Genomic DNA, 13,603 nt, shown 5'->3' on the forward strand with positions numbered 1-13,603 from the left:
TTGATTGATACAAGAAAAAAATAAAAATATTTTGTATAGAAAAATAAAAAAAATTTATTTTGTAATAATTTTTTATTTAAATAGTAATAAAAAGTGATTTATATGATGTGATGTAAAAAATATGAATATTATAATTAATTTTGAAATAAATTTTTTGAGTTTAGGTCCGGTCTTTTGGCAAACATGCCCTTAGTGCGTCGGGTTTGGTAATACTTAGAATTAAAAATGACTTGCACGCACACACTCCAAAGTCAAGGGGGGATATGTTTGGTAACCGGTTTAGTTTATGAATAGTAATTTTTTTCTCTCTTTTTGGTCCCGTATTTAGGGTCGTGTGGGTTTACAATTTTAAAATAGGTTTTTTTTGTTGAATAGTGAATTTTTTTGTTGAGAAATGCTAGAAGATCCCAAATTTTTTTTTTCGAATTAATTACTTTTTTAGTACTTAAGTTTTTACTTTTTTATTTTTTCTCATTTAAGTTTCAAATCGTATCACAAATGATACCTAACTTATGGATAAAAACCAGTTTAGTACCTCCATCACATTCCGTTAGTCCAAATTAACGGATTGTCACGTGTCGTAATATAAATATGCCACATGTCCTAAAAAAATTTAAAAATATTAAAAAAAAAAAAACTAAACCCTTTTAAAAAAAAAAATAGGGTGACCCGGCTATCCCATTTTGGCCAATGGGGGTGGCTCGGCCACCCCCAAGGCCTTTGAGGGTAGTTTCGGCCACTCTCTTTTGGCCATTGGGGTGGCCGGCATCCCCCCATTGGCAAAAATGGGGTGGCTGGGCCACCCTTGTTTTTTTAAGTGTTTAGTTTTTTTTTAATATATATATTTTATTTTGTTAGGACACATAGCATTTTATATTACGAGATGTGGAAATCCCTTAATTTGGGCTAACGGAATATGACAGATGAATTAAACTGATTTTTACCCATAAGTCAGGTTCAATCTGTATACGATTTGAAACCTAAGTAGAGAAAAACAAAAAAGTTAAAACCTAGGTACTAAAGGTAATTTGTCCATTACCTTTATTGGGTTCAACTGTAGCAATCATAATCAACTTTTTTCTTCAAAAAGTTGATTTCCAAATAATGTGTCCACATCTCATGAGTTGATAATACATTTTCCAAAATAATAAATCTCATGAGATGATGACCCAACATTCGAGAACCAACTTTTAGAAAAAAAATTTAGAATGTGTAACACTTTTCTAGTTTGTTTGGAGTATGTTTGGTACTGGATAATCATTCCATGAAAAATGGTTATTTCAATGTTATTCTATTTCATCTTCTTTCATTTTCAATAAAAATTTTTTTTTTTTTTTAATTGAATAACCATTCCACGTACCAATTCTACCCCAAGTTTTAGAATAGTCATTTTCATACCTTAAATTGAGGAATAGATTGTGTTTTCCCAAAAAAAAAAGAAAAAAAAAAAAAAGGAACCAAAAAAAGAAAGTAAAACGTGTTGCATCCTGAGGGTGGCTGACCATCCCAAGGGGTGGTCTATAACACTCTGCATACAATTACACCATGTTAATATGCTTCACACAAGGCGTTAAAAGACTTTAAAATTCTTAGAATTTTCTTAGGACTGAACGATGGATGCCACCATCAATCCTTCCTTCGATGCAAATCCTAAGGTAACAGACATTCAACAGGCAGTTAAATGCAATTAAATTAGAATAATTTATGAATAATGATTTCTTTGTTAAGTTGCACACTAAAGACCCGTTTAATGAAACAATTATTATTTTATTTGGTATGGACCTATTCTTAAGAATTGCTATTCCAAAAGAATAATTTTAGGCTGTGTTTTTATAAAAAATAAAAATAAAAATAAAAAATCCTTTTTACATTTTTTCAAACCCAAAATTAAAAAATAAAATAAAACAAAAAACCTAAAACAGGTTGCATTCCAACAATCCCAAGGGGTGGTTTGTAACACTCCTCATACTTATGTGATAATTATTTTAAAAATAATTACATGATTACCACACAGGGATATTTTTATATGTTTTAATAAAAATTATCGTTAATTATGAATACAATTGTACCATGTTCATATGTTTCACACAAATGGTTAAAAGACTTTAAAATTTCTAGAATTTTCTAATTACCAAACAATGGATGCCACCATTGCTCATTAAATGCAAATCTAGGCAAGAAACTTTCCATAGGCAGTTACATAACTTACATGCAATTAAATTAGACATTTCTACCATTTTGCTCATGCATTGGATGACCATATAACTACCCTTTAATCCAAAAACTTCATTTTGATTTTCCTTATGTTGGGGATTGTGTCCTAAATTCCATATATGTTTAACATTCAAGTTTGTAATAATATAAGTCATTATTCACTAATTAAATTTGTAATACTCCGAAATTTATACTCTAGAATAAAGACGATCTTAATATTTAAGGATTTTTTAAAAAAAAAATACAAGTAAATGCAAATTTGAGGTCAAATATTTTTGATTTTTCAATATGGACTCTTTTTATTAAAATTGGGCATAAGAAGACACTAAAAATACAAAAAAAACGAATGAGGATAAAAAATACTATAGTAATAAAAAAGCCCAAAAAGCCAAAAAAAAAAAAGCTCAATTTTGAAAAAGCGGTTAGAGGGCGATTACCTATTTTACTAACCGCTAACCGGTTGCAGTTAGTAAAATCTACTAACCACTAAGACGGTTATGGTTAGCGTTTATTGCCAATAACCGCTAATCGTAACCGTATTGACACCCATATTTTAACATTATCTATAAAAGTGATGTGTGTTACTTTTTTCTAGTAACATGTGATATACACATGAGTTTTCAATAAAATTTATTTCAACTTTGTCCATGCTATTTAAAAACTATGTGCATCTCACATGTTCAAGGGACACATGTCACTTTTATAGATTACGTTGAAGAAAATTTTTCCAACCCAATTTGAAGGAAAACTTTATCCATAAATTAATACTATATGTCTAGCCTCAGGGTCGGCCCAACCCTTAGCCGGGTTAGGCCGCCACCTAGGGCCCCCAATTAAAAAATATTTAATAAAAAAATTTCATGTCATTCTTAGAGTCCATATTCTTTAATTAAGACTCTTAATCATGGAAAATGCCTCCAATTTAATAAGGCTCCAATTGTTTAAGGAAGTGCCGCACAGCTGAGGGAGAGGGGTTTCTCCCCCTCCCTCCCCCCCCCCCCCCCCCTCCTCTCTTTCCCCCTCTCTTTCCTTAATCTGTTCCCCCCTCCCTTCCCCATTTTCCTTCCCCCCCTCTCTTCCCCGATCTGTGTTTCTTTTTTATTTTGTGTTTGTTTTTGGATTTCGCTTTCTTTTCCTTGTTGTTCTTTATTTGCTTGTTTATTTTTTCTTGCTAGGTGTTTGTTTGGGCACACTTTGTGGGTGCCGCTCATGGGGGATTCACTCAAACTTCCCCCCAATTTTTTGAGTGCGCCGCCGATCTCCTCCGTTCCAGCTTTGCCGTTTGCTGTCTTCTGCTGGGTCTTTTCACGCGTCCCCACCGCGATGTGCTTCCAACGCCATCTACGCATCGGTTTCCGACAAGCACGCGATCGACTTTTCTTCCGGCTGCTGTCATGCACCTAGTGTGCTCATATTTTTAAATTTTTAGTTGTATTGCTTTGATTTTCCCTGTATTTTTCTTGTTTTTCTTGCTACTTGTAATAAGGCCATGTCCTCTCTCTTGATCTACTCGCTTGTTATTTTGGTCCAGACCCCTGGGGTTGTGGATGTGAACGACATCCTGGCTTTCGGGTTCAGGAGGATGTGTGTTGGCATAGGGTCCTTTTGATCCCAGGGTCGAGGAATAAGAGCTACCTATACATTAGTTCGTGTCTGCCTAGCGCAGATCTGTTATTCTAACTGAAGATTAGTTATAGGTTAACGGATGTTTGGCGTCTTTGATGTGTAATCTTTTAGTTACGACTTGATCTTTTAGCTTCGGCTGGGATCTTTCAGAACGTTATGTTCTGTGATTGTAAAAGTTTTAATGCTCTTGATTCCTCTATTAATGAGATAAGAATGATTTTCCTTCCCCAAAAAAAAAAAGGCTCCAATTAATAAATCATAATAAAACAATTTCTATAAAAAATAAAATAAATAAATAGATACATATATGTTGTCAATATATACGCTTTAATTTTTTGGGCCAAAACAGATTATACATTATCAGGACTTGGCTCCTGCACATTAAAAGGAAAATCCTCTTTCCACTCTCTGCCCTCCCCATACATAAATGCGGCTTTTGCTATACGGTGCGCTACCCCATTGGCTAATCTGCTAACATACTGAACCACCCACCCCGTATGTTGGACAATCTCTGCTTTAGCAGCATTCACAATCTGCCCATAGGTTGTCCAGCAATCGCCTTCGTTGTTTAGAGCTCTAACTATCTCCAACGCATCCCCCTCAAAAACTACATTTTGGTAGTCCATACGCCGAGCATAATTTACCCCAGTCCATGCACCGATCGCCTCAGCCGTGGGAGCGTGAGTAATGGAGCACTTCGTAGCACACTGTATTGCAAAAACCTTCCCTGTGTGGTCACGTACGATCACTCCGACCCCCATTTGGTTTCAACTTTGCTTTATCGAAGAGTCCCAATTGATCTTGATATATCCCACTGGAGGTGGGACCCAAGAGGTACTGGAGTTGAGGGGGGGAGCCACGACCATGCTGATGTTTCGTTGTATAGCATTGTTAAAAGCCGCCACCTGCTCCTTTGCCTTGCGAATCAGAACCGACGGACCCACCACATCATCCCCATGCACAAGTGAGTTCCTCCTGAACCAGATTTGTCTCGCCACAGTAGCCACTAGTTGCATCTGATCCTCATTCAATCTGTCCATCAATTTTTCCAGAATGTTGATAAACTCAGTTTCATCACTTGTGCATTTCTGAATCCGAGGGTCACACTCCAGCCACACATCTTTAGCTGACAAACAGCTCCACAGAATATGTCCAACAGTTTCGGTCTCCCTACCACACACCAGGCATAGAGGGTCAGAGGAAACATGCCGTGTGAACAGCAACTCCTTAGTGGGCAAGATATTGCTACATGCTTGCCAGAGGAAGGTTTTAACCACTCGAGCCCCTTTGATCCGCCAGATTCTCTTCCAGATTTCAGCTAGCTGGTGAGAATTTGAGCTGCTGCCCTCCTTACTAAGGCAATTCTCCTTTCCCAGGTGATATGCACTCCAGACAGTGTAATCGCCATGCTTAGTAGCCGCCCATACAAGCTGGTCCAGTCTGCTTCTAGGACATACAACTATGCTACAAATTAGCCGTGCTTCCTCTTCGCCAAAAATTTCATTAACCAAGGCCGTATTCCACCAATTTGTTTCCAAGACAAGTAGCTCACATACCTTAGCTTCCGGTGGCAGAATTCTCACCGGTGATTGGACTAAATGTGACACCGTCGTTGGGAGCCATTTATCTTCCCAAATCCTTATGGATGCCCCATTCCCTACTCTCCATACAAGACCTTCTTTGAGTAGAGGTTTCGCATTCCAAATGCTGCGCCAAACATACGACGGCTTCCGACCTAAATTGGAGTCCATAAACGATCCATTCGAGTAATACTTTTCCCGGAAAATTTTTGCCGCCAAAGTATCCAGTCTTTGTAACAACCGCCACCCTTGTTTCCCAAGGAGAGCCATGTTAAACATCTCAAGGTCTCGAAAAACCCAACCCTCCTCGCTCCTTAGCCCTGCCCATTTTGCTCCAACTCATCCATGCTATTCGAGCATCATTCCCCTTATGCCCCCACCAAAACTTGGACATCATTGAGCTAATTTCTTGACAAAGTGTTTTGGGCAGCTGGAACACACTCATCGTGTAAGTTAGAATCGCCTGTACCACCGCCTTTAAGAGTACTTCCTTCCCGGCTTGTGAAAGAAATTTTTCTTTCCATCCATTCATACGTTCCCAAATTCGGCCTTTCAAAGAGGAAAATGAACTCACCTTTGCTCTTCCAACCAAAGCCGGGAGACCTAGGTATTTCTCATACCTAGTGGTAGAGGAGCCCTGCTGCCGACAAGATGAGTTCCTTCGCTTCTCTCTTTGTGTTTTTGCTAAAGAAAATGGACGTTTTATCCCGATTAATTTTCTGCCCGGAAGCTCGCTCATAAATTTCCAGAGCCTCTTGGATTCTAACCCACTCCAGTATGCTAGCTCTGCAAAACAACAAGCTATCATCCGCAAAAAATAAGTGGTTGATTTTTGTACCTCCCCTAGCGATGGGCAAACCTGTTATTCTCCCTTCTTGTTCGGCCCTCCGCAATAGAGTGTTAAGCCCTTCCGCACATAAAATGAAGAAATAGGGAGACAGCGGATCTCCTTGTCTGATTCCCCTTGATGGAACAATTTTTCCATGCGGTTGGCCATTAATCAAAATAGAATAGGAAACAGTACGAACACATACCATCACCTTGTCTACCCAGCTTCTTGCAAATCCCAACTTCACCATTATGGCCTCCAAGAAATCCCACTCAACTCGATCATAAGCCTTGCTCATGTCGAGTTTGAGTGCCATGAACCCCTTTTTCCCCTTCATTCTCACATCCATCGTATCTAGGGCCTCAAATGCTACCAAAATATTATCCGTTATTAGACGTCCCGGGATAAACGCACTTTGATTGGCCGAAACAATGTGGGGTAGGACCTTTTTTCAGTCTATTGGCTAACACCTTTGCGATTAATTTGTATATTACATTGTAGAGACTGATAGGCCTGTATTCAGTGATTCTAGAAGGAGACTTAACTTTTGGGATCAGAGTAATATACGTTGCATTAATAGACTCATCAAATGCTCCATTATTCAAAAAATCAAAAATTGCCGTACATACCTCATTCCGCACCAATGCCCAAGAATTTTGATAAAAAGCATGCAGACATCCCATCAAGCCCGGGGGACTTTAACGGGTGCATCTGCTTCAGTGCCTCGTCTACTTCCGCCATGGAGAAGGCTTTAAGCAATTGACAGTTCATTTCTTCCGTTACCCAACCCTCCAGCCCCATCAGACATTCATTCAAGTCGGTCACACCGCCTGTAGTGAATAGTGTTTGATAGAAGTCGGTAAATGCCTTTTCGATTTCCTCTGGCGTGTTCCATTCTCGCCCGGCATCATCTTGAATTTTCGGAATGAAATTGATCTTCCTCCGGTGGTTGGCCCATGCGTGAAAGAAGGGGGTATTTCTATCACCATTGCGATACCAGTTTTGCTTGGCTCTTTGTTTCCATCTCATGTCTTCTTGTTCTAACGGAAAATCAATATTAAGTTGAAGCTGTTTGATCTCTGGGCCATCCAATGCTGTCTCATTCCGCTGCAATATTTCTAGTCGCTTCGTTTTCTCTTTTATAGCTTTCTCAAAGGTGCCATGTTTTTGCCTATTCCACCGCTTCAAAGCAACTTTACATGCCTCAAGTTTCTGTTGCACCATCTGAATGCTTGTTCCACCAGCTACATCGTCACACCAAGACTCCTTAATCACATCTGTGGCTTCCTCATCTAAGAGCCACTTAGCTTCAAATTTTGTACCCCGCTTAACACGTGTGTACTCTCCTTCCTTTGCTGAAAAAATGAGAAAAAGAGGTTTATGGTCTGATGTTCGGGCAACCAAAATCTGCACTGCCACTCTCGGAAACAAATTATTCCATCCACTATTCGCAACCGCCCGATCCAACCGTTCTTTAACAAACCTGCCATCTTGTCGACTGTTTGTCCACGTAAATTTAGAGCCCATAAACCCTAAATCACTTAAGTAACAGTCTTCCAATGCCTCTCTAAACTAGGCCATTTGAGCTTCCCTCCGTAGCACCTCTCCTGACTTCTCAGATTGATTCGTTATTTCATTGAAATCGCCCACACATAGCCATGGCAGCGGATTGTAGCATTTCAGATGGCGAAGTAAAGCCCAAGATTCATGTCGTTTGGCCCACTCCGGATGGCCATAAAAGCCAGTCAATTTTCATGAACACCCCAATACCTCTTCCGTCACTATGGCATTGATATGTCGCCGAGAGTAATTTTGAATTTCCAGCCGACTAATATCCTTCCATAGCAAAGCAAGTCCGCCACTACTCCCAACGGGGTCTACCACAAACAAACCTTCAAACCCCAATTTCACCCGAACCATCTCCATTTTATTCTTCCGACATTTTGTCTCCATAAGAAACAAAATGGTGGGCTGCTTGTCCTTTGTCAGTTGACAAAGGTCTCGAACTGCCTGAGGGTTCCTAAGCCCTCGGCAGTTCCAGCTTAAAAGACTCATTGGTGATGGCGGGGCTGAATTTCAGCCACCGCCGTCACTTGGTTGTTATCATGCCCTTCCACACCTGACAGTCTCCCCCTTTTACCCACATGTTCGGGTCCTTCTTCATCACCATGTGACTGCCCCTTACGCTTCTTTTTTAATCTGCGCCCCACCCCAACTGCAGTATCACTGGTTTGCCTCTCACGGGCTCTACGCTTCCACATACGTAAATTATTTCCTTTGTCAGGCATCTCCAATTGTGAATAAGATGTTACGTCCATCTGGGTGGACATGGGTATATCTTCCTGACCCAGCAGCCCATCTGCTAGAGCTTGGCCCATATCCTCACTCGAGCCCATTTGACCCTCCCCAGTAGACCCACTTGCATTGACTTGTCCACCAATCCCCTCACCCGCCACCTCATCATGACATGCATCTCCCTCGTTAGAATTAAAATTTGCCGAGAATCCCTGAGCTATTGCACCCTGTCCAGCCGTTTCCTCAAAGTCCTCCTTTCCTTTCCCTCGCGATTCTCCTACTGCTCCATTATGGTAAGATGAAAATTCTCCACTCCTGGTGCTGTGATTGTGGCAAGATTTTTGGCAAGGGTTTCCAGAAAATTCGGATGGCACCAAATCCACATGCTTCCGAGACAGCTCGGCGCCGTCATCACCCAAGCCGCCCTCCGGACTCGATGTTCCTCCGCCTACTCCGGACGCCAGGCCACCACCTCCTCTTTTTCGCCCATCATCCGCCCGGAGCCACACGCCCCACGCTTTCCCTTCCACCTTTGTGTTCATTTTTGTGCTTCGTTGAACATGACACCCTTTCTCTCCATGGATAATCCTGCCACAATCAAAACAAGCCATGGGCAGCTTCTCATATCTACATGTGACCCAATGGGACTTTCCTTCCAGCATGAGGGCACGGCCCCTTTCCAGTGGCTTGGACAAGTCAATGACCACTCAAAGACGTAAACATCGTCCCCAACCTACCCCATTTCCTGCTAGATCGATGTCCTCTAAATACCCCATCGATTCACTTATCTTGGTTCCAACACCTTTGGTCATGCATAATAATGGCATGTCATGTATTTGTACCCAAAAGGGGGAATGCTTGAAAGCCATCTGTGATGGAGGTGTGCTGCCATCAAACTCGTTGAGAACAAGGATGTGCCGATCAAATGACCATGGCCGACCCTCCAAAACTCTTCTCATATCATCCTCGTCTTCAAACTCAAAGAGCCATATGTTGTCATCCAACTCCTTGAAGATTAGGCCTCCCAGTGTGCGCCAGATTCTAGATAGTACTATCTTGAATGCCTCCTTATTCACCTTTTTCCCCAACCAAAGCTTCCCAATCAAGCAACGCCCACCTTGCACCCGAGCCTCCTCAATCTCCCCCTCGGTGATGGCAATCCCAACTTTCTCCCCTTCCGTGAGAGAGAGAGTTTCACATAGCCTTTCCAACGAGTCCGCCATCATTTAGACGTTAATGTTCTCAATAGATTCCTGACCAACCCTCCACTGCCGCCGACCGGTAGGAGGTGCAACCCTCGCCTCTAGCCGTTTCTCAAGGAAACCCTAGGGAGGACTCATCAGAGTATATATACGCTTTAATTAAGGTCCCCTACTTAATTTTTTTTTTTAAAAAAAATGCATTAATATTATTTGATTCTCCAACATTCCGAAATAAATAAAGCTTAAAAAATCGATAACAATAAATAAGGGAATCAAATCATTATCAAAAATTCAACCCATTGGAAAAGAATTAGCTACTACTGGAAATAGAAAAGTGTAAAATAGACTAGCTATTCCTATTCATTTGTTTGGATGTAACGTTAGAATAAAATACTGATTATGTATTCCTTCGTTTGGTACAATGCAATATATTGGTGAATGGAATCCTATTCTGATCAAATTTTCTAAAATACCTTTATAACACAAATACAATTTATATTGTTAAGGACTTTCTTTCTTTATTTTTGAAACATAAACAATTATATATATATATATATATATATATATTGTTTTTAATTATGTTGGCCTTCTTCTTCTTTTTTTTTTTTTTCAATTATACTACAAAATTATTTATATATAAAAAAAAAATCACATAATCATCATATCACCAATCAGAGGATGCAATATATTAAAAAAAAAAAAAAAACAAAAAAAACAATTAGTACAGAAATGGAGAGAGAGATAGAGAAACAGAGAGAGAGAAAGTGAGAGAGGGATGAAAAAAAACTTTCTATATATAACAACAATTGTTATGAATTTTGTTTACAGTATATGTACATACCAATAAGAGGATGCCATAAAAAAAATAAAATAAAATTAGAATTAGAATAAAAAAAAAAAAAAAAAAACTGGTACAGAAACGGGGAGAGAGAGAGAGAGAGGGGAATGAAAAAAAAAATTCTATATACAACAACGATTGTTATGAATTTTGTTTACAATATATATACATACCATTATACCAATGAGAGGATGCCATAGAAAATTAAAAAAATAAAAATAAAAAGGAACAAGAAAGGAATAAAAAAAATAAAAATAAAAAACTGGCACAAAAACGGAGAGAGGGGGATGAAAAAAATTTTGTTTGTAGAGAAATAGAGAGAGGCATGAAAAATTATTTATTTGTAGAGAAATAGAGAAAAGAGAAGTAGAGAGAGATATCGAATAGAGAAGAAATAGAGAGAGAGCAAGAGAGACGGCGTGGGTGTAAGAGGGTGGGGTTTTTTGTGGCAATTGACACTATTAATTTAATCCCATAGGAAATCATTAGCTAAGCCACTTATTTTAGTGACTTAGCTAATCCTGTGTGTATGTGATTAATAATCCCATGAGAATAAACTATTCCCAGGAATAAAGTCTTATCAGACAAAGGAATAACTATACCTAGGGCTAGCTATTTCATTCCAATGGTCTATTCTGCAAACCAAACGGGGCATGTCCAACCAACAAAAAAAAAAAAAAATCAAATGGGAAAAACAAATAAATAAATGTTAGAAGATGGAAAGTTTCTAAAATATTTTATTCAATTACAAACTCCACTCTTTACAAATTTGAATTCTTCTCTTCTTCCCCATAATTTCACTATTTGCCGGCTATTTCACCATAATTTCATTACAAAGGAATAACTATACTCTATTCCATTTCAAGTGTCTATTCTGCAAACTAAATAGGGCATGTCCAACAAAAAAAAAAAAAAATCAAATGGGGAAAACAAATAAATAAATGCTCAGAGATGGAAAGTTTCTAAAATATTTTATTTTATTTTTGTGAGTGCTAAAATATTTTATTCAATTACAAACTCCTCTCTTTACAAATTTGAATATTCTATTATTCTCCATAATTTCACTATTTGCCAGTTACTCAGTCTTTAAGTTATTAAAATCCTTCCATAGTTGATCAACGATAAAAAAAAAAAAAAAAAAAAAAAAAAAAAAAAGGTTAGTTACCAAAAAGCTCAATCAATCACTTTTATTATTATTTTTTATTTGATTTTTGAAAATATTTTTACAATTAAGAACAATGAAAACATTTTTGGTTTTTTATTTAATTTTAAGAATTAAAATCAATGATAGTTTCCAAAACAAATGTCTTAATCTACAAAGTTTCCTAAAACATGATATGATTGATATCTATTATGATATTGATGGTTTAGATTTAATTTAGGACAAAAATTTCCTTCAAACCAGTTTGGAGAAAATATCATCCAATCCATTTAAAATAGTGCTAAGTGTCTATAAACATTTAAAAGTTACATTAAATTTAATCTAAATTAGTAAACTGCTATTAATGACATTAAGAATTTAATGTGCCTTTTAAATGTTTATACACTTGGCACTATTTTAAATGGGTTGAAGGATATTTTATTCAAACTGGTTTGGAGGAAATTTCTGTCCATTGAGTTATTTTCGGAATTAAAAGTTTTAAAAGAAATTTTACAAATAGAAGAAAATGCTCTGATTGACAGTTTTACAGTTTTACTATACCTGGGTCTATAGTTTTTTATTTTTTCTCCCTAGGTTTCCAAAATAGTCAGAAATGGTACCTAACCTATAGGAAAAGACAAAATCGTACTTCGTTAGTTTTCGTCAGTCCCAATTAACAGAATTCCACGTCATCGCCACGTAAATGAGTTGTAAGGCTGACATCTATCCCTTGTTCCACGTTGGCACATTTAACTAACCATATCATCTAACCTAATTCATCCTTCTTCTTCAAACCCGAGTTGCATACCCCATTTACCCTTAAATTGCATGAACCCTAGAATCGAGCTCTAGAGTCAGTTCTTCTGCTATTCCCCGAATCGAGCTTATATCAGACTCACGCGTATGTATGGAAATGTCGAGGTGCCTTTCCTTCTGTTCCCTTCCTTCTTCTTCTTCAACCCAAAGCTACACACCCATTTATCCCCAAATGACTTGAACCCTAGAATCGATAAATCGTTTATCCCCAAATCGAGCTTACATCATCTGTCCCCAAATCGAGCTTCAATCTGGTTTGCAGACGCACGCATAAGGGATCTCAAACTGCCTTCCATCCGTTGACCATGAGAACTCGCACTGGAAGGTGCGAAGAAGGAAATGTCATTAAGTCGAGTACGGGAATCCAAAGGAAATGAATCTTCTCTCGGCTTGGATAAGGTATATACTCAAACTCAAACCAAATTTCTGGATGGTTTTTTTGGTGAATACGGTATCAAAATTAAGTTCATGCTATTTTCATTAGGAGTAGATGAAGTCATCATCTGGATCTGGATCTACTTCGGTGGACTGTACTCAGATGTTTCGGGTTTGTTATTGCTCGTTACTTGCACCTTTGAAGACATCCTGGACTTTAGAAAACTCTGGAAGAAGATTTTGGGGTTGTGCTACCTATGATTCTAACGCGAGTAGTTTCATTGCACCACAAATCTATACATGTTTTACATCAAAATTGATATTTTTCAAAATTGAAGTGTTGATAACATGAAGTGAGTGTACTGGTTTGATTCATATTTTATGTATATGTAGAGAAAAGTGGCATGCCGATTTTTCAAATAGATGGACAAACCAATTTGTGAAAGGGGTATGAAAGTTATTCTTGCGCTGTTGGATAAGGTAAAAGAGCTGGGAAATGAAAATTATCAATATTTGGCAATGGTGAAAGACCTTGAGACTAAACATGATGACCTTGAGACTAAACATGATGGTTACAATGTAAAGGTAAATCAACTAGAGAAGAACGATGATAGACAATTAAAAATGCTTACCTACTTAGAAAAGGAGAATGATATATACAGGGCAAGAGAGAAATTTCTCATGTTT

The 13,603-nt window shown here is 38.2% G+C and overlaps 2 protein-coding genes across 2 annotated transcripts; both read right to left on the bottom strand.

Annotated features, from left to right (window-relative positions):
* Positions 1–4,190: 4,190 nt before the first annotated feature.
* On the bottom strand, positions 4,191–4,601 carry LOC148584936 (uncharacterized). The gene has a single exon (XM_088517597.1). It carries the CDS (start codon positions 4,599–4,601, stop codon positions 4,191–4,193), a length of 411 nt encoding a protein of 136 aa, XP_088373723.1.
* Positions 4,602–6,879: 2,278 nt separating this feature from the next.
* On the bottom strand, positions 6,880–8,304 carry LOC148584937 (uncharacterized). Its single transcript, XM_088517599.1, has 2 exons — positions 8,020–8,304; positions 6,880–7,656 (listed from the first exon to the last, which is right to left on the bottom strand). The coding sequence occupies exons 1-2, from the start codon at positions 8,302–8,304 to the stop codon at positions 6,880–6,882; spliced, it is 1,062 nt and encodes a 353-aa protein (XP_088373725.1).
* Between the last annotated feature and the right edge of the window lie 5,299 nt (positions 8,305–13,603).

The sequence above is a fragment of the Corylus avellana genome, chromosome 6 (assembly GCF_965113065.1).
Source record: "Corylus avellana chromosome 6, dhCorAvel1.hap1.2, whole genome shotgun sequence".
NCBI lineage: Eukaryota > Viridiplantae > Streptophyta > Magnoliopsida > Fagales > Betulaceae > Corylus > Corylus avellana.

Bases quoted from the DNA above. Each gene is read 5' to 3' on its own strand.
- LOC148584936 (XM_088517597.1), bottom strand. From the start codon at position 4,601: ATGGGGGTCGGAGTGATCGTACGTGACCACACAGGGAAGGTTTTTGCA.
- LOC148584937 (XM_088517599.1), bottom strand. From the start codon at position 8,304: ATGAGTCTTTTAAGCTGGAACTGCCGAGGGCTTAGGAACCCTCAGGCA. The intron at 7,657-8,019 runs GTATTGGGGTGT...GTGGCAGTGCAG, and splicing joins ATGCCATAGTGACGGAAGAG to ATTTTGGTTGCCCGAACATC.